The sequence below is a fragment of the Heliconius melpomene genome, chromosome 16 (genome assembly GCF_056956725.1).
Source record: "Heliconius melpomene rosina isolate 202511_hmr_F chromosome 16, ASM5695672v1, whole genome shotgun sequence".
Taxonomy (NCBI): Eukaryota; Metazoa; Arthropoda; class Insecta; order Lepidoptera; family Nymphalidae; genus Heliconius; species Heliconius melpomene.
Window position 1 is genome coordinate 4,018,799 of NC_140404.1, and position 19,839 is coordinate 4,038,637.

Consider the following 19,839-nt stretch of genomic DNA (forward strand, 5'->3'; position numbering starts at 1 on the left):
ATATAGTAACAAAAATTAAAATTAAATTAACAATAGCTAGTGAATTTAGCTATCGTCAAATAAGGTATACGAGACTCAGAACAAAGAGCTTTACGTATAAAATATAACCGTTTGTGACTTCCAGGTAGTAAGTAAAAAAATGGTCTCACTGACTGGACACAGTTAGAGCCAAACGCTGACATGTTCCCGACTAACACAATTACAGCTTCGAGGGCCAACAATCTACAGCCAATTCAATTAACATCAGCTTTTAAGGATATATTCGTATCCATACATAGCCTTTGCTTGCACGAATATGAAACGGTCTGTTTGTCGAATAAATGTGGAGTTTCTTTGTTGATTTAAATTTAAGTTTTGTATTTTTATCAATTGCTGTTTTTTAAGTAAGTCAGCAGTGGACGAGGACAGGCTGATGATGATGATGATGATGAAGTAAGTCTTTAAGTAAGTACATGTTACATGTAACTTTTTATTATAGTTAAAAACGTTGCCTAATTTTAAGAATTTTTATTCTGTGCACTGAACTATGATACCTTATTAAAATTCATAGTCGTGGGTTCGAATGTCATTCGGAGTAATATTAGGGTAAATAATAATTATAAATGGTCCCGTATGTAATGTTTCTATAACATGCAGAAAGTGACTCATCACTAGATTTACTCTCCGTATTCTCTCTCTAATCTACTCTAATTGATATATTTTATTTGATTGATATATTTATATGTTTCTTTCTACCCATAAAAGAATTTCTCTAAAAAATAATATTATAATTTTATATGTTTCTGAAGTGAACATTCATACGACGAATAACTAAGTAAAATAAGTTTTATAATTCAAGCACATTTCTACCTTAACAAGACTAATTAATCTAGAAGTAAGCTCGAAAATGTGAAAATTACCAACTAAGGCTTAAGTTAATTTATCGTGTTCTGTGCATCAACCTTACATTGTGAGCTACAGAGAGAAATGTAACGTTAAGTACTTCTTCGTTAATCTCTGCAGAACATAAGTATATATGAATTAAATAAATGATTTAGTTTTTGCTATGAAAAATATATTTATTTCATATTATATTAAATTTAGTGTTCGTTTAGTGTGTCCAGCTGTTAACAATTTTATATATATGTAATGTAGTGTATTATTTGTTAAATAGCTGCACAGTGTATTCGGAACGTAGCGGGGTCGGCAGAGGGAACATGGCAACCTAGTGTAGAGTCACTTCGTTCTCATGTTCGTAACAAAACACAAACAGTTCGCAATACGCTCGTTACCAGTAGAGTGAGAAAACTCTCCTTGAATGGAGATTGCACCCACAAATATCACGCTTACTTTCTAATGCTGTGTCACTATAATTATAGAGACCAGGTGGATGTTGCTATTACATTTAAGGGTTACCTATTTGGCTATTACAAAAGTATAGGAACATCTTTTGAAATAAAAGGTATACATTTAGGAATTAAGGCTCTATAACATAACAGAATATAGATTTAAATTGTCTATTTCACATCATACTATTCAATATAATTTTCTAGTAGAAATGGAGTTAATTGTATCAATTATGCGTAGATCGTCTTTAAAAGCTGATGCTGATTAAATTTCCTCTAGATTGCTTTCTGTGTAGAAATGCACTTAAGCATTTACAATGACCTTTTTATAATAAGTTTTAGTCTGTATATAAGATTAACTTAGTAATTTAATAGTTGTGTATGTAGAAAAGAATTATAGCATCGCATTATATACGAGAAATTATGATTTATTTGCCGAAATTATTTCCAAGAATTTCTAGAAACAAACATAAATACTTAATAAGATTCTTTAATAGTTTTTTTTAATTAATTTACTGTCGATTTATAATTGAAAATAAAAGATACTTTTAACGTTTTGGAATTGTTATTACGAACTTGGGAAAGAAAAATACTTATTTATAAAACGTATAAAAATTTGAACGTAGCTAGATTTGAACTTACCTCTTTTACGGATGGTTAGATGGTTTCCAAAACTCGCGGGTTCCAATCCCGCTACGTTGAAATTTTTATACGTTTAATAAATAAGTATAATAATAAACATAACACAAACAAATAATACCTTGACTAAAAAAGTAAATGTTTCTAACATATTATGTAAAATATTCTATTTAAGTTTATTTTTGGAAAATTGATGTAGCTTGTTATCTCCAATACAGTATTTGTGAAATTTGTGAGAAACAAAAATAAATATTATAAAATCACATAAGTATCACGTCGGGCGTACTATAACGTATTCTGAAACAGAAAAAAATAATATTTTTCTAGAATATACAAACTGAGTTTATAAATTCAAAGTTTTCAATAGAAACATACATTTGTGTAGTGCTGGCAGTGTGTGTTTCACTTTAGCCATATTCAATATCAATGATGCGACGAGGGCAAACAGAGCGGCTCGAATAGGAAATTTTATTTGATAAAGCTCGCTTACTCTCATAGACTTATTTTCAGTGCTTCTATACTTGTTCTTTCTTTAGTTCTCGCTGGAGTGTCATAATTTTCATTTTCAACTTCATTTCGCTTTTTTCTTCATTTGGAGCATTCTAACATTGTTCTTATGTAATTTTTGATAGAATACTAATAGAATAATAGAATAGAAGAAAAGAATATTTTATCTTTCATTCTGCATATTTTCAAATATGTTGTTTAATAATACTTACATATTTTTTCAATTTCACATTTACGTTCCATGTGCTACCTGTTACCTTTTACACTTAGACCACGTCCCGTTGCTGCACGGTTGCGTAAACAATGGTTTTCAAACCATAAAAATATTTTGCAGGATGTTATTAATATATTGAAATATAAAAGATTTAGACAACACTGTATATATACGTCATTATAGCCAGCTTCAGAATTTAACTGTAAACACGAAAACCACAAGTCCCATTCGGGGATTGTTAAATTTCTATTAAATTTATCTCGTCTTTTAATAGGAAATGCCGCATTAAAATAAGTAAAGTAAATTAATTTCTCAAAATATGCTACACATATATAACATGGTAAAAATAAAAAGTATAAAAAGAAATATTCCTATACGGAAGAAAATGCCTCTCTATTTCAACCTGTGATACAGAACTGAAAAACTGGTAGAAACCGATTGCTTTATTGACCATTCATTCGTATCTGAAATCTAAAACAAATATAGTGGACTAGTGGAATAAACGGGTACGTACGAGTATATCAATTGAATAGAAGTATACATATTCTGGTCACGTCGGCGTGGGGCGCTGTAGACAAATACGTAGCGGCGCTGGCACTTATTTGCTCGCTAATTTTGTTACTTCCCTCAATTTGAAAAGATTTATCCCATTATATAACGTTAGAATCGTTCTATTTTCTTATGTTCTAAATGGTTTAATTTATGTTTTAGGAACATATATTTGCATGTTAATTAATATATGTATTATTGAACGTATTTATTTTAGAAATACGTACGTATGATACATTGTAGTCAAAAATTTTTTTTAAGATTTTATTAGTTGTCAAATATATTTTTTTATTATGTTAATACTTCTACTTTTCATTATATTAAGGAACATACAAAATAATTTAAGCTTTATGGTGTAAAACAGTTCAAAAACAATTAATTATATTACTATACTAGCGACCTGCTCGCAGCTTTGCCCGCTTGTATTATAAATGAATTATTTTCTCCTCTTTTCATTTTAGTGATAAATCAAGTCAAATTAAATCAGCTTCAGCAGAAGAGTAGGCAGAGGTAACCTAGAGTTAAAATACTCCGTTCCACACTTTCCACCAAATAAAGTAGTAGAATTAAACACATTGATATTTACTTTAATTAAAACAAAGAGAAAAGGATTATATTACAAAGATTTATTGTATTAAAAGTGTATTTTGAAGAAAATGTGCTATTTAAGGTGAAGTGAACTATAAGTTTAATATTATAGTATTAGTAGTAGATTTTTGCAGCTTGTGATTCAGGTAAAGATTTCTATGTGGTACTTAGAAGCTTTCTTTTCACAATATTTAAATATTTATTTGCCTCAACATATTAAACATAGAGTACGCAGATGCCATTTTCTGTAAGAAATAATTATATTAATAGTATGTACAATTTCCACGATATTTATACTTGTCTATTTTAAATTTTTATTTAGGATTATAATAAATAAAATAGATTGTTAAAAGAGCCTTCACGAGGACCCAATTTAATAGTTTACCTTAGAAAACGTTTGTACCGACACTTCCTCAAAACCTGGAACTGTTAGAGGTAGAGGCCTCAGAGACCTTTGCATGATGAGTACTAAATATGGGCGGACCACTGAACTTGCATTCCAGAAAGGTGTATCCCAACAAGCGTAGCAGATCGAACTGACCTATGACAATAACAATGAAGTTGACTGCCAACCTTCACTAGTTGGAGAGGCACTTTAAGAAGAAGAAGAATAACAATGATGTAGTACGAAGAGGTAAAGGTGTAGAAGCAAAACGTGGCGAAGAGTTCCGCCACTCAACACGCAATGCCTACGGAATTTGGTGGAAAATTGAGGAACGGAGTGTCTTACCACTAGATTACCTCTGCCTACCCTGCTGGGTGTGGAAATTGAATTTTAAACATTTTAAATAAAATACGGATTTTTGTTAATTTCATTTGTACATAATACCTTACCTTCATAGATAAAATTGTGCACAAATAGCTCGGAATGAAAAGTAAAATTATTGCAGCAACACATAGTAAAAGCAGCACGGCATTGAATTCACCGTCACCTGATGTCTTAAACAAAGTATACAAAGCTTCATTAATAAAACATGTTATACTTATTAAAATGACAATATTTTATCTTTAGATAACTATTGCTTTTTTTATGCGCAGTAAAAAAAAATTCTAGTAAGAAATGCATCACATATGTTGATCAATAAATACATCTCTACAATTTCCATCTGAACCAAATCCTGCTCTATAAAAATATTTTACTTTAACAATTCAAATAGAGATCCCATTATTATACATATATAATAATTGAAAAATGATTACAACAATATATTAATTTATACGAGGCCGTCGTGGCGCAGCGGCACGAGGGTGTGACTGTAACGTGACGGTTGTGGGTTCGATCCCCACTCGAGGAAGTGAAATATTTATTTACGTTTATATTTCCATTTCTTCGCTCTAGTATCGAGGCAAAGCGCAGTGTTGAGTTCTGCCACTCAACACGCAATGCCTCCAGAATTCGGCAGAAAGTGGGGAACGGAGTGTCTTAACACTAGGTTCCCTCTGCCTATCCTGCTGTGTGCGGGATACAGCGTAAAGCTGATTTATTTATATTCAAAACATGAAAATCGAAAACAAGCAATATCCTATTACATTTTCTAATGTTTATATTGTAAGCATGACGACGGAAAAGATGGATTGTAAAATGTTAATAAAATATGATAAAGTTAAATGTTAAGTTACCACATAGCAAGAATAGGCGCTTAGACAAACCACTGGGGCAGATATTTTTTGTTCAAACATCAACAGTTTCTTATAAACTTTTGCGTAGTGTTTAAGCAATCTAAAATTAAGCATACTTTAGTAACTCTATTTGAAAAAGTATGAAGTTTATTCACTACTTTAAAAGTTAAGTTTTTAAAGTGGAAATTTCTTGCATGCCTCTTAAGTGGTGTACAATATTTATGACCAGTCTTAATGAAAACCAGAGAGGATAACGTACGAGCTTTTATATTTTTTTACCTATTCTTTTACAAAAAAAAAATAATAAAAAAGTCTGGGTGTGGCTGTGACTGTACAGGTCTTGGGCTCGATTCCCGAAATGAAATATTTAATTTTTACATTTCTTCGTTCTGGTATTGAGGCAAAGCACGACGTTGGGTTCTGCCAATCAACACGCAATGCTTCCAGAATTCGGTGGAAAGTGGGGAGCGGAGTCTCTTAATAGTAGTCTCCCTCTGCGTACCCTGCTACATGCGGGATATAGCGCGAAGCTGGAAAAAAGCTACAAAAATACCTATGCATAGATTGGTGATGTTTCACAATTTCACTTAATCGGGTTTTTAACGTGGCATCAAAAAACGCTCTTTCTCTTTTATCTTGAGTAGGTTGTATTCCATCCATGAGGTCTCGAATAGACCAGATCACAATATCAGCTTTAGTGGTTATTTCTCTTATCCACATTATTTCAGTTAAAATCATAACTATAAATAAGTTTAAAAAAAATAAGATGTCATTCGTGGCTCAAGGGTACGAGCGCGCGACTGCCTGTCGTAACGAGGCAAAGTGCGGCGTTGAGATCAGTCACTCAACACACTATACCTTCTGGATTCCGCAGAAGGTAGGTAACGGAAGTATCTTAATACTAGGTTCCCAGGTTCCTTCTGGCTGCAGGGTAGCCAGATACCAGGTATACGCGAGTTACAGTGAGAAGCTAAAAAATAAGAATGGCGCCGTAACGGCCAAATTAACAAAATATGTGACGTTTTTCTTTAATACTACTATAAGATTTCTCCCATATAATATGTCGATAAAGAAATTTCACTTCTACTAAGCAATTACATTAGCAATATTATTTATTTATTTTTTCTTAACATACATTTAATCAAACATGCTTTTATTAAATGCATGCATATGCAATAAATATTTTCTAACTTACATGTATAGTTTATAGCGTATGCAAATATGCACATACAGCTATAGAAAAAGGTGATTTCATAAACTGGGCTTGCTCCAAAATCTATGTTGAAACACCAAAATGGAAACAAGAGTGGTCGTTTCCCTTCACCCGGGCTATGAGTGGCCAAGTAAAACAGCAATGAGAACACACCAAAAGACATCATACCCACGGCTACGCCACTGGTAAAAATCAATGTTAATTTGCAAATTTTCCGGGTAAATATTTGATTGTAGAAAAATCTTTTCCTGTTAAAATTAATATGAAAGTTATTTTATTACGTATATAACATTAAAAAACTAACAATGTGTCACTTTATTCTCCATTTTCTGCTTATTTAGTGTCGATGGCTGCTAAATGCGCTTTTCGTCTAACCAAAGGTACCCAATATGTTTTTTATATGTCATTTAATTTTAATATTGTACAAAGAACGGAAAGAAAGTAAGCTCACCTGTATCTTTCACCTGTAGTGCAAGCATATAAAAAATTTTCTTTCATAATATGTTGCAACTGGTGATAATCGTAAACATTCAGTTTAGTGCACATAAGTATTATTATTTTGTAAGACATAACGATGCAATAAGTTCCCACTTCAGTTATAAATGGTATGTCGCGAATGAGAATTCCATGGTACAAGCCCAGAGATAAAATAATAAGAGCCGATACTGCGCAGAAAATCATAGCAGCTTTGGCGAAATACCTTTATAAATGTATAGAAAATAAACAATTCAGTTTTTTTTACAATTTATAAACATTTTATCAATTATTATTGGAATACTTACGTGTATTTACGAATTGGGGCATCAAGTACCTGAAAAATTCCCAATATACTAAAATTTTGTCTATGAAAATTTGCAGGTCTTATAATTCCTTTAGCGCATTCATTATTATATTCTTGTTCAAAATTAGCCTCTTTAAATTTGAACATCTCGAATATTTTACTTCTTGTAGTTCGTATGACGAAAATAATAAAGTAGTAATGTGAAAATAATTCCTCAGATATATATGATACTAGTGTCAAATTAAATATCGCAATAGATCTTTTTTTTTAACGTAATTTATTTTAGCTGTATGTTTCTTCATAATATAAGCAAATATGTCAGTATAAAAGTCTTGTCTTGTTTTTTTAATTAAGGAAATAAACTTATTTAATATAAAAATATACGTAATTGAAAATATTATACGATTATTATTCGAGGCTTGTTATGCAATTTTCCAAAGCAGAGATAATGTAATGACGTTTCATTCGTTAATAATTTAATAGCACTACGGTTAAGAGCTTTAACTTTTTAAAAGATTTTGACCCTAGTTACATTTTGGCCATGACCTTAATATAAAACTTCTCCAGTACATATGTGTGATGTATGACCCTGACAAGACCAAAAGCAATTAAAAATATCTACAACATACAAAAAACTAATAATATTTATCTTTTAATTAATTCTTGCGGAAAGAATTCTTCTCCTTCTTCTTCTTCTTCTTCTTTCTTCTAGCGGATGGGTCCGAAAAGCTGAGGATCGAGTGTGGTGGCAAGAATTGGGGAAGGCCTATGTCCAACAGTGGACAAAAGATGGCTGTTGATGATGATGATGATGATGAATTAATTCTTATTAAAAAAAAAACGATATATTGAAAGCAATAGCAACTATTCAAACGATTTGTAATAAGGAACTGCTCGTAGCTGAACGTAGCAGTTATCGCCGCAACTAAGAGTGACAATTTGCTAAAAGTCTTGTCTTTTATTACCAGCACTCAACATTTTCTGGGTCATAATTTTTAGTTCCAAATAGCGTTTGCCGCATCGCCTTAAGCTCTGACGGGTACACACGGCGACTACTAGCTCACTAGTTCTTAACGTAGTTGAAATAAGGCATATAATGCGATAAAATGTTAATCTATTGTACACTGTGCTCGTAAAATTGAGTATTTTGTTGCAATTATCTGTTTCGTGAAGGGAGAAACGGTTAAGATTGTAGTTATCTTTTTATATTGAATAGTAGTGACGTATATCATGAAATGTGTACCATTTTGGATTTTTAGTTTGTTTATACTAATTATGTAAAATTTAATATTGTGGAAATGACTTGAAGAGAAAAATTCTATAAGCGACACATAGATTATGCGATAAATTGCTTATAAATAAAGATTGCGAATTTAAAAATAAATAAACCCGTGCAAGAAATTATTTTAATAAAACACATTTTGAATTTCGATTCTATACAAGGATAGAGTATGAGTTTCTTAAATGTGATTAAATATATAATTATAATTAACATGTAATCATTGATATTTTGATAAATGTAGGTATTTTGTAATTAGTAAAATGGAGCATGGAGGCGGTAGGGGGTGAAACATGTCCAGGCAATACAGTGATTATTTTAAAAACTGGGAAACTGTTCACCTCTCTGAGAATTGGAGGGTGGGTGAAAAAGTAGTATTTGAGGAAGCTGTGCGGCCTAGTGACTTTAAAATCAAATTTCAGTGTAGGACGTTTGCATTCTTCTTTTATATTCTTTATTGATTTGAAATGCAGAGTATCATCAAAATTTAGCTGGTTATCTTACATTATAAGCGTCAAGCACGGCCAATGTTCGAAATATTATTAAATTGATTTTTTTATAATTTTTTGCATATCTTTATCGTTACATATTATTAAAATACTTCCCACCAATCTATATATATTAGATTTACTTAGATTAGCTGTATAATTTATTGTCATATTATGAAATGTATTTAAAATCTGTTTCGGTTATTATTTTAAAAATTAACGAGAAAAATACGTGACTAATCTTAACTAGACTAACATAAGCTTGGTTCCTGGTATAACATTTCGCTTCTCTACCCAACGATAGGTTAACTAACACGGATTATAGACTTCGTTATCAAATAATATTCATAAATTTTAGAGTATTTTTTTTTACTACTTGAGAGTAAAAATTGATAAAAATAGTCGTCTAAGCTAAGGATAGCAATAATAAATAGAAAATAAATTTGAACAATATGGTTTAGACATGCAAGTCATTATTATAGTTGAAACTCGAACAGCAAAAACACATACTTTAAATATTTTATTTAGTAAAATTAAACACTAATAAATTTATTTCTGCTATATTAAAAATTCAGTTCAGTTCAGTTTTTAATTTATGGATATTAAAAATTACAGTTTAAGAAAAGGTACATCAATAGGTATGTATATACATTGACATATAAGTGTAAAACAACTGCATCTACTTACTGACACGATTTTCTAACATCGCCATCAGATTTCACATTTTTCGAGCGACTTGAAAATAAAGCGACTTTTACAGTAGAGAAATGCAACTTGGATATCCTGTTAAAGTAAATATTTACACCTTCGGAAATATTTGTCACTGACTTGATGAAATGGTTCACTCACATTGTGCGGAGCTCGAATATATAATAAAATGAAGAAGTATTCGTTACATTATTTATTTATTTAACATTGAATCCAGGTGCGATATTTTAACGTTTTCTTATTTAAATAATCGTACAATATATATGAAATTAGGTCAATTTGACCCTGTTTTTATCATGCTGCATGCACACAGCAGGGTAGGTAGAGGGAACCAAGTGTTAAGACACTCCGTTACCCATTTTCCGTCGATTTTTCAAGGCATTGTATTTAATTCATTAAGCCGTTAAGCTAGATTATTTTTGCTAATTGTCCAACTAATCTTAGTTGACCGTATTTAGTAGTGTTATTAACATAATTCATGTTGATATAAAAACAGTTACTATATTAAATAACTATAAATGGCCATCAATTAATAAATATATGAATATAGCTTAATTACTTTTGGTCATTTAGGACAATATACAGCGTCCACCATAAATGAGTGACATCTTATTTCCTCTGCAAATAGGTTGAAAAGGATGCGACCGCTCTGGTTACTAGCATTATTATGTTGAAAGCAAAAACCGCAGGAATGTTGAACTGGGTAAAATTAATGTATTACGTAGAGTGTACTACGTGATTATAAATTTTAATTCAAATATATGCACTCGTTATGTGTTTTTTGTTTAATTATGTAATAGAACACGTTTATAAAATGTTAAAATGTTATTTAAACATTAAAATTGCATTATTACAAAAAATTACAATATGTACAAATATCAATTTAGGTATTTATTAGTCACCTAACTAAAATAAATAATATAAATCAAAAAAATAATAATATTTGCGAGAAAAGAAAATGAATCACGTAAATCAGTTAAAAAAATTCAGCGCAATCGATGTACATACATAAAAGAATAATAATATATCAACCGAATTGAGAACCATTTCCTTTCTGAAGTCAGTTAAAAATATTCAAGCCAACGCTTTATAAAGTAGCATTAACGATGAAGAATATAAAGATTATGATAATTAAATAAGAATAAATATAACAAACATTCTTTAAAGGCACCAGCTGACGGCTGTAAGCGCCCAGCACTCGCAAAGTATGAGCCGCACTACTTCAGCCTGCCTCGCGTAGATAAGTCACGTATTCATTACACGAACTTCGGATGAACCTGTCTCAAGCTTGCACACACGCGGATATGTGAAAACGATGCTCCTAATGTGTACAAAGGAATATCATAAGACCGTAGAATGTTCCAGACTTTCAAACAAAATCATAACTTATGTAATAGCTTAAGCTCTTTGTTTGTATTCTTTATTGCGTTTTACTTCTTCTTCTTCTTGGCATTAATCCCGGCTATCACCAGGGTCTGCCTTCCTACTCAACCTACTCCACTTTGCACGATCTTTTGCGTCCTCGGTGGTTAGACCATTGGCTCTCATGTCCATTGCGTTTTACATGGTACGTATATTATCCATATTTCTTTTCAGCTTTTTTCCCATATAGCAGGATAGGCAGAGGAAACCTAGTGTTAAGGCACTCTGTTGTTCCAATTCTCGCTGAAATTTCGAGGAGCTTTTGCGTTGGTACCAGAGCGAAGAAATAAAAGTATTAATAAATAATATTTTTATTTCTCCGTTTGGAAATCGAACCTACAACCGTAACAATAACTTGCTTGTATTCATGCGCCACGGCGGCTTATTTATATCTATGACATTAAATTGTGAAGTTTCTCTGTTTTGCATAGAGAATATCATATATTTTTATCAAGTGGTCTTGTTGTATTAACAGAAGATCAAATCAGTACTGTTTTCTTATAGTTTTTATAATTATAGTAACTGTAAGTAACTAAATTGCTCTTACACGTGTCGTTCTGTAAATTTTCTCTTTAAAAGGCGATCACCAAAACGGAACATGTATCTATTTACATTGTTCTATATAAAACAAATACATTTTAAAATGTTTTAGTAGCAATATGTAAAATAATAGACAATTTTAACATACTAAGCCACAGATATTATTTTTTTAAATTGAACTGTGAATACGAATGAATTTTGTATATAGATAGCTAAGTATCAGTGAAAAAAAAGGTGAAAATGAAGAAAATTCAAAGAAAATATACAAAGAATTTTCCTAGGCACATTAAGAAACAATGGGCAGTGAGCACTCCCAATAAGGGATCAATACATCTAAATTACAATCGGTAAGGTGTAATTGCCACAATCAATTACGGTAAGGCATAAATCTAATGCTAATAGATCCTTAATATATAAGAATAGAGAGAAAATGAGGTTTATTTTTAGATCACTATTTAATATATGTAGTTAAGGAAATTAAAAGTAATTGAAATATACTGTTCTTACGCAATGGTTAAAATAATTTAAATAAGGATTTTGGGCATCATAATTTTTAAAAGATAAAAAAATTAATTAAATACATTTTATTTATTTTATAGATCGCTAATAATACAAATATATATACTTAACACATACTTCTAACATGAGAAGGTGTCTTTATGACGATATCCTTTACAGAAAAGGGTTGAGGTAAATAACGTAATAGCAAATCGTTTATCAATATAAGGCAACTGCGAAGAGCTCTCCAGTAGAATTAGGACGACGTGCCACTAAAAGGATAAAATCCTTTAAAAGCATGAACGTCTCCGAGCTATAATGGAACCACGCTTCTTGTTGGTGGATGGTGAAATATTTAGTAGAAAATGTATATAATAATATTATTAAGGTAATTATTGATATATTCGTAAGTTGTAAAGTGTGATTACCATTGGTTTGTGCGTAATGTTAAAATAAATTATGAGTGTAATATACTTTGATATTTCTTTGTCTACCTTTACTGAATATACAATATGTTTTACATAACTTAAAAAGTTATTAATTGAACATAAAAACATAAGAAATAAATCTGTGTTATTAATAATTATTTTTTATAAAGAAATGTTAAAATGAAAAAAAAATGTTTTATATTTTTTTTGCCATATCTGCTAATTTTCGTACACCACGACCGCGCTACGATCACGTGCGAGGAGACCATACTATCTCGCCGTTAGCCAACAAATTGATATTTTTCAGATACTTAATCTTTCTTTCAAAAGAACTTTTCTACATTAATTTATAAAAACAAAATTTGACAGTATACACTTTCATCAAACACTACTCCGGTTTCTTAGTTTAGATATTAATATAAATTATAATACATTTCAAGTAGTTTCTTATATTATTTCAAATTAAGAAAGTTTTTTATTATTAAAAAAAAGAAGTATACATTTGTATATTCTATTTATAAAATACAATTAACCGTATTATTTAAAATAAAGCTTTAATTTATAAATTACCTGAAACTAAAACAATATATTAAAAGTTTAAAAAGCTAAATGCAAGTGACAATTCAATGTGAAATTTTTCCAACTAGATAGCAAACATCACGTAGTAAATTTTTAATAAGTTAGAGAAGAATAAGTTAGAATTAACTTTATTTTCATAATTTATTTCTGTCATGTCCACAAATGTATCAAATATTTTCTTTTAAATAAGAGTTTCTTAAAATATTTTTATTTATTATGAAATTCCAATTTCGACTTGTCATCTACGTAAATAAATATAATAAACTTGTTATATTAATATTGACCGACTTACAAAAGAACAATAATATATAAATTTGAGCACCAACCTAGACTCTTGTGTCTTCTGATCTTTTTTTATGATAGGAATTGCCTAGAAGAGAGTACAAATAGTGATATAGTTGTTTTTTCTGGTGTGATAAAGTATTAAATAAATAAATAATAAAATGAATGTAAATCCAATAGAAATTACAGTAGTTGTTACTACTATAAAAAATGTATTGTTTAAGGGCACCTTATAGAAGAAGGAATCGAAAGGATAAGGTTCCCAATGTCAAGATATTGATTGATAGAGGTTCCAGTAAGATAACTAGGGGCGCGAACCAGACCTCAATTTTTACTCGCTGCGCTCCCAAAATCTCGGTAGTGTTCACATGTTGAGCGAAGCGAGAAATATATTTTTTTATTTTTAGATTTTTTTTTCGTCTAAAACCATCTACGTGGTCATATCTATAAATGCTTGCAAATTTTCATCTCAATCGGTCAAACCGTTTGGGAGCCTATTGGTGACAAAGACTGTAAAAAGTCTCCAGTAGAGCGGTCCGTAATTAATCTTCAATCAGGACAGATTGTAACTCAATCTGAATTGGATGTCTGTCTGTATATTTTCTGATTATTATATTAAAAACTACCTTACTTGTAGTTACCCCTATACATAACTAATTAATAATCAAAATTGAAATTTAAAATTTATAAAGACCTTCTCAAATTCTCCTCCTCCTTCCTTCTCGGCATTACTTTATATTATTTAGCTACAATGTGTTACAATTATATCTTACAAATTAAAGTCCCGTTTTTGGTTTCGTGGACCGAAACTAAATGGTAAGCGGAACAGAGTAATTGCCATACCATAGACAACTCACCAAGTAATATACATTGTTTGAAGATCAGTCAAACATCTCTGTTAGTAACGAGGTATTCTGTAAAGTTGCGAGTGGTGCATTTGTACCGTTAAATATGTCTTTGTCGTGCTCATTCAAAGCACCGGCCATATAACTAGGACATTAATATTAGGGAAATATATCTAATTTATATTGCAATATTTGTAACGAAATTTCAGGCTCTAGAGGCATTGCTTTTGCCTCGACACCAGAATGGGAATCGAACCTACAACCTGCCGCCCTTACAGTCACACGCTTGCGCCACGACTGGCCTTAAATAAGATTTGAAGTGAAACTAAATTTTAACATATCAGTCTCGTCCATTGAGGCTTGCGTACCGATTTCATGATGATGACGCGACCTATAAAAATTGACAATTTTAAATGAGCGGGCGGAAATTTGTATGAAATAAACTAAAAAAATATACTTTTATAATGTTTTTTCATGATATATCTATATTTTTTTTCTTTTGTTTGTATTGTAAGTTCTTACTTGCCGAATTTTATAATTGTAAGTCCACTATATATTTTGATTTACATGGCGAATTTCATTAGAAAACAGTAAAACCATGCTTCGACCGTCGTGCCTTTTATAAGATAGATAAATGCCTTGACGTACCTTAGATAAATGGCCAACAAAGTAATCCTATTTTTTTCTTTTGAGTTACGGAACCCCAAAAATTTTAAATATCATTACTTTATATTTGTATATACACGTCTAGTAGACACAGAAATAGAATAAAAAAGATATCAATTTGCCCTAAACGAAGGAAACTGTACATAATAAATTGTATAATAATAGCAAGAAGGTCTTAATTATTCGCGTTTAAGTCGTTTGCTTAAATAGGGCGTTCACTGCAGACACTTCATAAAAAGTTATAAAAAAGAAGTCTCTACGACTCTTGGGAGATATCCATGCAATACAGTGTTCTTAAAACCAGAAAGTGTCATTTTAAATTTCCACCTCAATAAATCTAGATTTTGCTATAGCTAGCTATAAATAATAACTTTAAACATAATTACCTATACGGTTTTTTCGATCATCATCATTGCCAGCCATATGACATCCACTGATGGACATGCTTTCCCCAAGGAACTCCAAGAAGATCAGCCCCACACCGCGGGCATCAAGCACATTCTGATACCTGATTATCAGGTTATCAATCCGACTGGTTGCGGGCCTGACTTCTGAGCTACTTTATTACTATCAATTTCTAAATGGTACGTTTAAAATTAAGGTTATTAATAAATTAAGTCGATCATTTTAATTACCTAAATATATTGTAATAATCCATTAACCATGTATTTACATTTCATAAAATCTATAAATAACTATAAAATGTTATCTTTATCTGTTTAAGTAAATACATACATTTAAAAGCTTTTAATTAGAATTCACAATTAACACGAATAATATTAATAATAATCTCTATACACTATTATATATTCTAATTATTAAGCACTTCCATTTAATTCAAAATTCATAACGTAAATTCATGGATGATGGCCAGATATTCATAGGTAATGGGCGGCTGTGGTTTGATCACTATTTATTAAATATCAAAGAGGCGCTGCTATAGTAAGTTGATAAATTATAATTCCATTTCAGTAATCAAGTGACATAGATTGGGGTCGACGAGTGATTTAAATAATGACATATCAACAGTGGACGCTACCAATATATAATATTGGTATTGTACAAATACCAGTATATAATACTGGTATTGCCCACACGGACATACAAATATGAAATGAATTTTGATTTAGGTATAAACTTGCAATCTAAATTCACAGCGCAATCGTTTGAGCTCTCGCGCATCGGTACGCCGAGTACTTTACAATTTTTAATACGTGATAACTGGATTTTTCCGACGGTGAAAAAGGAAGGAAAGGTTAGGTTAATATATTACTTACATTTAAAAGTTTAAATTTGACAAGAATAGAAAATTTACAGGAAAAATAAAGGAAAAGCCAGAAAAATGGAAATTTATGTTTATATATCACAGACAAAAACTATTACAAACTCATAATTATAGTTCGTTTCATATAGAATAAGTACATGGGTGTTTGGAAACTTAAGTTTCTCAACTATTATAATTTATAAGTTGCACTGAAATTGTTAGGGAAGGTTCTTTCTCGTTCTGTCGAACTCTGGAGGCATTGCGTGTTGAGTAGCAGAACTTAACTGACTGTGCCGCTGCACCACGACTTCTAATAGTATGTTGAACTGATTTATTGTTTCGAAAAAAGAGGTTTAAATTACATTAAATTAGATAACTTTTTGTATGTTATATATGTACGTATAACTATTGTACAAATTTAACATAAATCGTTAATTGCTATAAATAAAAGCATATATATTGTATTTTATTTAATTGACACTAACATATTGTTTTAATGTCGAAATACAAAACATATTTTTTTCGTTTTGTTTATAACAGTAAATTTATTTATGATATTCATAAATAATATTCATCAAAGATTCATTTCCTAATATTTTTGTTATATCAAAAGCAAAATAAAGGCAAACTTCGAATTTCAAAGTCAACTTTAATATTAAGTTCTTATAATATTCACTTTCAACTGACAGTTTGAAAGATGGAAAGAAAAAGAAAACGGGGAAACCAACTTCAAAAAGTGGCGGGTGGTTTACTTTAGAGAAATTTTGTCTGTAAGCACATTTTTTATTAAAATAAGTAACTGTATTGAAATAACATGTTTTTAAAGAGTATGTATTTTTAACGCCTTATAGTGTTACATTTGATAATATTATAAAATTATAAATATTTTTATGAATTTCTGTTATATTTTTATCACTTATAAAAAAACAAGTTATCTAAATTATTTTCACAGTTCTAAGTCAAAGACAACGGAATGTTATTTAGAGAGCTTTAAAAAAAATTGTAACTTCGTTAGATTTCGCTTAAGAAAACTTCGAATAAACAAGACAAAGGTTCCTTTGACCGCTTTTGTGTTCTGCTTAAGTTATTCTCGATATGTTTTTAATGCTGGAACTGGAATAATTTAGCAGTTATTTTAAAAACGTACCTACCTGACTTACAAAACTGTATTATATATATTTGTCGATATTAAAGAACAAAAGATATTTACCAATGCAATACTTAAAGTAAAGATTGATGTATGTATGTATGTCATAATTCAAAATAGATATAATCCATTTTTTTTAAATTCCATAACATTTTTGAGTAAGTAACATTAATTATTGCGCTCTATAAGGTTAAACAATGCTAAAATAATATTGATAAAAATATTTTGTGCTAAAAAAATATCTAATTTATAAATGTACTAGCGGTCCGCCCGCGGCTTCACCGGCGTGATCTACGTTATTATTCATTTCTGTCTCCATGAGTACCTACGTCCTATAAGTGACGACCATGCAAAATTTACTACTCCTAGCATTTGTAGTAACGAAGTTTCATACAAACTTTCAACCCCAAAAACAAACCCTTAGAAGTCGAATATTGCAAATTCCCGTCTTAGCGAGCACCTACGTCCTATAAATAACTCTTATGCAAAATTTCAGATGCCTAGCACATGTAGTTTCTGAGATTTCGTGATGAGTGAGTGACTTTTCGATTTTATATATATAGATAAAAGAAGATATCCTAATTAAAATATTCTAACAATATCAATGATATCGTTAAATATTTTCGATAATTTATAAACAAGGGTGTTTGCGGTAAAATAACGGCCTCACAATATATATATAGTGACAATGAAGTCGCTATCTTGCATGCATGGCGGGAAGCTCACGGGTGATTGAGCCGCATTCGAATGCAAACAGTATGCACTATATTGCGCGATAACGTATGCACCGACGTTGTTGTACCAGTCAAAATTAAAATAAAATACACCAATGAAATTGTTATTGAAAATTGTTCATAAATATTTGTTTTCAACTAACTGTATAAACATTTGGGCAGCGTGTTGGTTTATATTAATGTTATTTTTCAATTGATGTTATTATTTTATTTTTTTTTGTAGAACTAGCTCAAATAAATAAGCTAATATAAGCTATAAATGCCGTCCCCTGTGCCAAAGGGGCATAAGGGTGTGACTATAACGTGACGGTCGTGGATTCGATCCCCACCCGAGGGAAAGAATTATTATTTATTCATATTTTCATTACTTAGCTTTGGCACCAAGGTAAAAGACGGCGTTTAGTTCCGCTACTCAACACTCAATGCCTTGAATAATTCGGCAGAATGTGGGGTATAGCTGTAGGTGAAATGTAGCTGTAGGTGTGGGGAATAGGGATCCCTCTGCCTATCCGGGATAGAGCGTGAAAATGATATTTATAAATGCTATAAGCTGTAAGCTATAAGCTATAAAATGATAATATTATCAGAAAATATGGTCATTGCATAAATAGTATCTAATAGAAGTGAGCACAAAGTTGGTAAAACAGTTTTGATGCTAAATTGTCTGTTGTTTAGTAAACACGAGCATATTTTCAGTTCGGCCAGAAACATTAAGGAAATGCGATTACAACGGAAGCGGAAGTTAGTTTAACTTCGGCGGGCGAGTATCCGCGCGCCATCCGCATTTTGTGGGGATGCCTCTGTTCCATTAAAAGGCACTTTTAATTATAAATACATCAATGTGTAGTGCCGTTAGCTTTTTAATTACATATGAAGTATATTAAAATATTAATTTTAAAACATCTAGTTATATTCTTAAAATTATTATTTGACATTTTTTTTATTTTACGAACTGTTTGACTTATCCGAGACAAACAATATTAGATTAAACTTGAGGTAACTGCTTAACATACCTATATGTGACCACAAATAATCTTCTATTCTTGTATTCTTCTATTCTTGTATTCTTCTATTCTTGTATTCTTCTATTCTTGTATTTATCAGTAGTTGTTCATATTATATTTAGCTGGCAAATCTACACGACTATTGCGAACAGCGATCGATTTGCGGTGTGACGGACAGACGTCATATGTAGTCATGCGTATAGTTGCTGATATACCTCTGTAAGTACTATTACATCCATCCATACTTATATTATAAATTCTAAAGTAACTCTGTCTGTCTGTCTGTCTGTCTGTCTGTCTGTCTTTTACGCAATTAGGCCCAAACCGCTAATTTAATTGTGATAAAATACTCATATAGAGATACTTGAGGGTCTCGGGATTAACATAGGATACTTTTTTTTTTCTCATATTTGCAATATTTTCGATATATACCAATATATTAAAATACTTATTAATTTGACTTAAATAAAGATTAATGAGTGAATTTTATTAACAACCGTCGCTATGCGACCGTTGCTA

The 19,839-nt window shown here is 30.7% G+C and overlaps 1 protein-coding gene and 1 long non-coding RNA gene across 2 annotated transcripts in view; one reads left to right on the plus strand and one right to left on the minus strand.

Moving 5' to 3' along the window:
* Nucleotides 1-3,882: 3,882 nt before the first annotated feature.
* On the minus strand, nt 3,883-7,583 carry LOC146530730 (uncharacterized). The gene is made up of 8 exons (XM_085199110.1): nt 7,438-7,583; nt 7,107-7,355; nt 6,638-6,903; nt 5,996-6,182; nt 5,443-5,542; nt 4,657-4,761; nt 4,208-4,363; nt 3,883-4,067 (listed from the first exon to the last, which is right to left on the minus strand). Exons 1-8 carry the CDS (start codon nt 7,581-7,583, stop codon nt 4,014-4,016), a joined length of 1,263 nt encoding a protein of 420 aa, XP_085055236.1. The 3' UTR covers nt 3,883-4,013.
* Nucleotides 7,584-15,594: 8,011 nt separating this feature from the next.
* The window catches only part of LOC146530731 (uncharacterized), a 161,255-nt gene continuing 157,010 nt past the window's right edge, over nt 15,595-19,839 (plus strand). Inside the window, exon 1 of the long non-coding RNA XR_014878858.1 lies at nt 15,595-15,690. This is a non-coding gene — a long non-coding RNA (uncharacterized LOC146530731). The remainder of the gene's footprint in view (nt 15,691-19,839) is intronic.